The 7679-nt window shown below is 46.4% G+C and overlaps 1 protein-coding gene across 2 annotated transcripts; it reads left to right on the plus strand.

Moving 5' to 3' along the window:
* The first annotated feature begins 227 nt into the window (after window positions 1–227).
* LOC120693933 (serine/threonine-protein kinase Aurora-3-like) lies at window positions 228–3781 on the plus strand. 2 transcript variants are annotated; one of them, XM_039977112.1, is made up of 7 exons: window positions 228–401; window positions 493–735; window positions 1258–1353; window positions 2423–2637; window positions 2717–2789; window positions 2884–3006; window positions 3371–3781. In XM_039977112.1, the coding sequence occupies exons 1-7, from the start codon at window positions 297–299 to the stop codon at window positions 3377–3379; spliced, it is 864 nt and encodes a 287-aa protein (XP_039833046.1). In that variant the 5' UTR covers window positions 228–296; the 3' UTR covers window positions 3380–3781. The 2 variants fall into 2 exon arrangements, with proteins under 2 accessions (XP_039833046.1, XP_039833047.1); XM_039977113.1 differs by having other exon boundaries at window positions 517–735.
* The last annotated feature ends 3898 nt before the right edge of the window (window positions 3782–7679 follow it).

A 7679-nucleotide genomic window follows, 5' to 3' on the forward strand; every position in this document is an offset into this window, starting at 1 on the left:
CAATTTTTCTTGAGGAACAATCATAGGGCAAATAAGGGGGAGTTGTTTCAGAAGGTGCAAATCTTCCATTTTTGGTAATTGTAGATCATGCTGCATCTGTTGTGTTATATAAAACGCTGGGCCAGTATGCGAGATTGCTGGTTAAATGGGCCCTGGTGGTACACTATGGGCCGGCCTGCAAAAACCACCACGACTCCAATCCCTTGCTGCCGTTCGGCATCGGTCGCCGCAAAACCGTTGCCATCTTCCTCACCTGTTGGCCCCCGCCCTCTCCCACCACTCTCGCCTCGCCTACGATGGCGGCGCCGGCGCGGCAGGAGTGGAGCATGTCCGACTTCGAGATCGGCAAGCACATCGGTGGGGGCAAGTTCGGCAAGGTCTACCTCGCCCGTGAGAAGCAGGTCGGTCCAAGGAAACCCCCTGTCGAACTTCCGATGTTTCCCCGAAATTCTCTCCTCCGCGGAGGCTAATCTGCGCGTGGTGATGCCCCAGAGCGGGTACGTGGTGGCGCTGAAGGTGATCTACAAGGAGAAGCTGGAGAAGTACGGCTTCCACGATCACCTAAGGCGGGAGATCAAGATTCAGCAAGCCCTCGACCACCCCAACGTGCTCCGCCTCTTCACCTGGTTCCACGACGAAGACCGTGTCGTCCTCGTCCTGGAGTACGCCGCCCGTGGCGAGCTCTATAAGGTGCTCCAAACCGCTGGCCGCTTCACCGAGCGCACGGCCGCTACTGTGAGAACCCCTCCTTTGCATCGATGTTTTTGAGAGAAATACCGTGAGGAACCCCATCCTCTTACTTGATTAACACAAAACTAAGATTGAAAAACAGGGGGGGAGGTAGGGAGGGATACAAACAAAGTTTTAGAGATCTAGCCCATGAGATGATTAGGTCTTTGCCTGGCAATTTTATGATATTATTACTTTTACTTACTCAATTCATGAAGGGCAGCAAGAGGGTTTTCTGGAATGCCCCGACTTGATTTTACTTTCGTAATATCATGCACAATACATTAATGCTGGTACATCGGTACTGAACTTCATGTGAATTGGTCACTGGTTGCAAGTTGAACTTCTATACACAAACTAGTGTGGGAATCCATAGCATCTCCTTTAGCATAACATTGTCTCAGCTCATGAAAATGCCATACCAGATCCTAGAACATGATATATGTATGCGAAATGCTGATATGCAGGTTTCCTTCTCATTAGCCATACTTTTGTTAAGATTGTGACTGTATACCTTATGTATTTTAGTATGTCGCAAGCCTTGCTGATGCACTGGCATATTGTCACAAGAAGCATGTGATCCATAGGGACATCAAACTTGAGAATTTGCTACTGGACATAAAGGTTGGTTTTCCTTCTTTATGCCGCTGTTGCAACCGTTGTGGTGACATCTTTAATTTGTTTTATTCTGGTAATATTTATTGTTGCAAATTTAGTGGTGCCTGTCTTTGTACTTTCAGTCTTTCACTGTTTTTCGTCTTGTAATTTTGTAACCAGATGATTCCTTTTATTTTTTACACAGCTTGTATTCTAACATAAAACCATTAGTGTAACAAGCGTTACTGTAAACTTTGCTCAAGAGTAGTTACTGTAGATTCCACACCATTTTGTTATAATTTTAATTGGGCTGATGATTTTGGTTCTGTACATCATAAACATGCTAAAGAATCTAATATATATCTGATGTCTTGGGGCTAAAGTTATTTCTCTAAATGTTTTGGCCCTTGTAAGTGTACATTACTACGTATTTCACTATTTTATATGCAAACAATGCACTCTACGACTTAGTTCTTTGGATGTGTCAAAAGCAAAATATTCTCTAGAAAGGGTAATTCATATAGACAACATTTAGCGTGTGAAACTCAAGGTAGACTGTCACATAGTGATGTAGCTATCATAGAGGCATGTAGTCCATGTGCTTGGTATTTACTTCTGAATCTCTATTTGCTGAGCTTAAAACAAGCTCATATCAATGAATGAACGAACGAATGAGATCCACATTGACCATAAAAAAACTCAATGTACTGTAATATATGTACAATGCAGATGGTAGATTGTCATCACATCTTGATTGGGGTAAGGGTAATACATCTTGCATATAAATCACTCCTGGACAGGATATATAACATGCCCCTATATGAGTAAATCTGGAAAGACACACATACTTTTGCCAACTTGCTAACATATGTGGAGAAATGGTATACAAATGCAAGTGTTTCTGCAATGCCTCAGAATTTCTAATAACTTCTATTGATGTTATGTGTATTACTAAATGCTATCAGTAAAATGTTAGTCATGCTTCCCGTCTCCAAAGCATTTGGGGAGATGGCACATGCCACACTCTGTATTTTGTAACTCTTGGTGCATCAAATTCTGGGTTTTGATTTGATAACCAGTTGACTTTCCTTTCCAGGGCCAGATTAAAATTGCAGATTTTGGATGGGCAGTTCAGTCAAATGCTAAACGGCACACATTCTGTGGCACAATTGATTATCTGGCACCAGAGATGATAAAGGGGACAGGTCATGACCGTGCTGTTGACAATTGGGCTCTAGGAATCTTGTGCTATGAATTCCTGTATGGTTCACCTCCTTTTCAAGTTGAGGACCTAGAAAACACATTGAGAAGGTATGGGTTGATGCATCTGTTTTCCTTTAATCCATGGTTTTCATTCCATAACATTTTGTGCCACATGAATTTGGGGCAGGATACTTAGAATGGATTTGACATTCCCTTCAACTCCTTATGTATCTTCAGGGGCTAAGGATCTCATTTCCAAGGTAACATCTAGAAGTATTGGTTAATATCCTGATATTGATTGAAGTGGTGGGTGTGGGCTGGACTGTTTACTTTGATGTGTGATTCTGTATGCAGCTTCTTGTGAAGGATTCAAGCAAAAGGCTTTCTCTTGAAGATGTTATGAAACATCCATGGATAAAAAAAAATGCAGGACCTTCAGGGAGTTGCATTAAGCAAAGAGAAGTAAAAAAAGCTAAGGTAAATGATAAGTGAATATTCAAGATATCTTATGATGAAGACTCTAGTACTATCTTCTGAATATACTCCCTTTTATCATAAAGTTAGTTGTTACATGCAAAGAGTAAAATATCTTATGATGAAGACTCTAGTACTATCTTCTCAATATACTCCCTTTTATCATAAATTTAGTTGTTACATGCAAAGAGTAAAAGGACTGATTGCACGCACAAGAATAAGTTGTTAGTATCTGTTTCAATGTGGTAATATACTTCCCTCCCTGGCTGAAGTCTGCATGTTTTGTTAGATCACCATGGTACCTTTTTTTTTGTACCTGAAATTGGTACTGTTCATCTGCTAAACTTTCTTTTGATCTTTTCTACAGTTCATCTGAAAATGGGCCTGGTTTTGGCGAAAAACTTGTTTGCCAGTGGTACAGAATCTTCCCATATACGTTGCTGATGTGATATGATGCTCAGAGACTTGTCGCTTCTGGAGAGGAGAGATGCTGGCGGTGGCATTTTGGCTCCTTTTGGTTCTGATGGTGGAGTCTATTGTCAATCGAGAATATGGATGCAGCGTCTCTGTGTTTCCCTTTAGATAGGCTCCACGGCCGCGGTGATTCCGCGCACGATCCCGCTCAACCGCATGTTCGTCGCGGGGACGATGGCCTGGCTGATCCACCGCGTCTCCGCTCCGGCTGGATCGCGGATGACCAGCGCCATGGGGTTGGGGTCGTCGTTGTCGTCCTGTGACGAGACTACTGATGAGGCACCAGCACGAGCTTGTCTACAAATATCCGTGCCGTCTTCTTTCTGTTCTTGCTATCGCAGTTTACATCTGCGGTGGCGGCGAGGGACTTGAGGTTCTCTATCAACTGGGCTCGGCAGGAGGGCAGATCGGCCTTCGCCGTTGCCTTGCGAGGAGATGTGCGGGTCGTCGTACGTTTTGTCGTCGTCGTCCAAGTTAAGCCTGGCGAGGGCTTTCAAGTGCCTTGCTGAAGCGGCCGATCGAAGTAGTAGTAGTGGCAGCAGTGCTGCTGATCTTGGTCGCCGGCATGCCGCGCTCACCCTCACCGTCGGCGTCGAGGTCAAGCTTACGACGGACACGCAGAACGAAAGCTGCTCACGCCATTGCCGCCTTCTACTCTCTTCTCCTTGCGTGTGCCGATGGTCGCTGCTGGCGGCGTCTTCTACGCTCCGAAAATTAAATGGACTTCACATACCGGCAGATAACAGAAGCTTTGATAATGCTTGTTTCGGCGGTCTTTTCACCGCACCGCACATCTACAGTGATGTCAGGTCACCCTCGCCGTTGGATTCTAGCAGTGAAAGGCCCAGAAGGTTCCTCCCTCTGCCCGGTTGCGTTTCCGGCGACGAAGACGCTAAAACGAGCGCTCTCTTTATGTGATTTGATCATGAATACGCCATCAACATTCACAGGAGGGAAAAACTGTAAGAATACTCAAGGTCTGCAAGCGATACTAGCAAACGTCATCCACATTCACAGAAGGGAAAACTGTAACTAACATCTACTACTATTTTAAGTTACAATTAGACCATAAATTAAAACCATATCCTTTTTCTACATCTGAACAACAACAACAACAACAAATAACTTTTTTTCCCAAGCAAGTTGGGGTAGGCTAGAGATGAAACCCGAAAGAAATAAGTTTAAGGTTCAGGCACATTGATAGCTTGTCTCCAAACGCTCCTATCCAAAGTTATGTCTTTAGAGATATTCCAATCCTTAAGTTCTCTCTTAACCGACTCATCCCAAGTCAGTTTAGGTCTACCTCTACCCCTCTTTACATTATCGACCCGCTCAAAAGGTGCCACAAAAGATAGCTGGTGGACTAAGTGTTATCGCCATAAATTAACATTTATGGGCCGAAAGCAAGTTGGGCTTAAAGCAGAAGGTTAAGGAGGCTTGTAAATCGGCTCCTGCGTGAGCATTTGGGCCACTTGGGCCGTGTATCTTTAGATTTAGTTCAAGATTAGAGATAGAGTCCGATCGGGACAAGATAGAATTAGATTGTTTCCCAAGTCTCCGGACTATAAATATGTACCCCATGTTATTCATGAAAAAAGAACGTCATCACGTCTCGCAAACAACAACTCTCGGCGCATCGCCACCCCTAATTCTAGGGTTTCATCCAAGTAAGCGCCATGCTGCCCTGATCGCTTCTTGCGATCAGGGCAGCGTTGTTCTTGCTTCTATCTTGGTATTATTCGTACTGAAGCGTTTTTTATGGCGAGTAATGCTAGTTATCCTGATGTTCGTAGCATGGCTTTTAGTAGAATTATCGAGCTTTGTTGCTTATCATCTACTTATATCATGTTGTTCCTGTGCATTCACGTTTCAATCTTATGCTAATTCTTGCTGCGTAGAATTAGTTGCACAGAGACAACACCCTGCTTCTTTTCCATCTAATAGATCTAATCTATTATAGTTTGCTCTTATTCTTAAGAGTTAGCGTAATATCTGCTAGGTTAGGCCTTGCAAACGGATTGGATGATCCGGTATCGTGTTAGATGCTTTGCCTTAGTCTTAACAGGGAATTGATCCGGGAATCGGCTCTTGCTAGTTCTTAGGCCTCTGTTTTTTTGTTATGGTTTAGTTATTTATTACGTTCATTAGGCCCAATCACGCGTAGGATGTTCCGATCTAGCAGTGAAGCTTTTACCGTCGTGGATTAGATTAATTAGATTTAATTGAAGCAGCTTTACACTTATTCGTTTTATTTATCAATATCCGGATAGAAGCAGATCCAATCTGACACTGGGACTCGATCGGCTCTTTAAAGCCGATGCAAGAGTCGTCCCAGGGAGCCGACCACGTCTCGGACTTACGTTTCCACGTGTTTGTGTATGCAGGCAAATCGCTGCAAGCACGTTCGCACCTTCCTGATCGGGTATAGGTCAGGTGGCACGCCCGACATTCTCCGGAATCTCCGGGCGCGTGACGGAATTGCGGGCCGTCGACGAGGGAGCAGTGCCTGCCAGCGCCCCGGCGACCTCCCGGCTCTTCGTGTTGCCTGTCGCTGCTCGCCGGTGGGTTTCGACCGGCAACACATTCTGGCACGCCCAGTGGGACCTTCATCAACAACAACGCCCACCGCAGAGATGACATGAGCACATGACCAAGTACGAAGAGCTGACTCCATAACACAAGCTAAAATATGATGAGGTCAAAGCTCAGTTTGAAGCCGATCTCATCGGCTTCTTCGAGAGGACTCGCAACCATGGCATCAGGTGGAAGGGGTTCTCACCAGAAGGCGCTCTCGACAATGTTGATCTGTCCGTGCCATCAGAGGAGCGCACCAGAGCCCTACGCCAGGAGATGAACTATATGGTGGCTCATACGCTTCATCGGCACTCAGAAAGCCTGTTGACCGAACTTGAGCGCGTGGCACATCGCGTTGTCCAGGAGGTGATCAAGAACCAGTACTCCCCGTCGGGACCAGTCCTGGGGAGCCACAAGGGGGAAGCTGCACTGCAATCTAGGACGCCAGTGTTCTGCTCGCTCGCGGCAGCAGGACAACAAAATTCGCCGATCTATGTCATTCACAAGATTGGCGGTGATCATGGAGAAGGCCAGTTCCTGACCGAGCCACCCAAGGAGATCTCGTACGGCTACACGTGCGCATACATCCCTGACAGCGTCAATCCAACACGCTCGGTGCAGTTGGTAAGCCCAGGAGCCTCTGGAGCAGACGCGGAGAAACAAGCGTGGCTGGCAAAGTACGCTACCGGGCCGAGTGCTGAGCCATCGGCCCCAGGAGTTCTTAGTGTGGAGCAGGTCAGTGCAATACTGAGAGACCAGTTCGGCATCCTGCCCAAGAGAAAAGCGATCGGCTATTCCAAGCCGTATCCAAGTGACTACGACTTGATCCCATTGCCACCAAAATATCGGCTCCCTGAGTTCACCAAGTTCAACGGGTCAGAAGGAGCCAGCTCCATTGAGCATGTGAGCCGATACTTAACGCAGCTTGGGATGATCTCAGTATCGGATCCGCTGAGGGTCCGTTTCTTCGGCCAATCTCTTACAGGCCTAGCTTTTGGATGGTACGCGTCATTGGCTCCAGACTCGATTCGAACTTGGAGGCAGCTGGAAGATCAGTTCCATAACCAGTATCACTCAAAGGCTGTTGAAGCTGGGATTGCCGACCTCGCCCAAGTCAGGCAGAAGCGAGGAGAGACTGTGTCGGAATACATACAGCGCTTTAGAGAGGTCAAGAATCGATGCTACTCATCACGCATTATGGAGAAGGAGGCAGTCGATCTGGTAGTTCTGGGACTCGCTAAGCCAATCAAGGATATGGCTTTCCAGTTGGAGTTCGCATCTCTGGCGCACCTAGTGCAGATGCTCACCGCGTATGAGCTTTACCATCCTGAGCTGTACCAGGACAAGTTCAAGCGCCATGTGAACATGGCCCAAGCGGATGAATCTGATGACTCCGGCGAGGAACAAGAAGTGACCGTGGCAGAGTGGACTCGGGGGGCAAACCCCGTCCCGTGCAAATGGATCAAACCGCAGGGGCTTGTGAAGGGCTTCGACTTCGACGTAGCCAAAGCAGAGTAGATGTTTGATCTGTTGCTCAAAGAAAAACAAGTGAAGCTCCCAGAGAATCACAAGCTGCCGACCGCACAAGAGCTGCAGGAGAGACTATACTGTAAATGGCATCATTCGTT

This window comes from Panicum virgatum, unplaced genomic scaffold (genome assembly GCF_016808335.1).
Source record: "Panicum virgatum strain AP13 unplaced genomic scaffold, P.virgatum_v5 scaffold_1187, whole genome shotgun sequence".
In the NCBI taxonomy this organism is placed as follows: Eukaryota; Viridiplantae; Streptophyta; class Magnoliopsida; order Poales; family Poaceae; genus Panicum; species Panicum virgatum.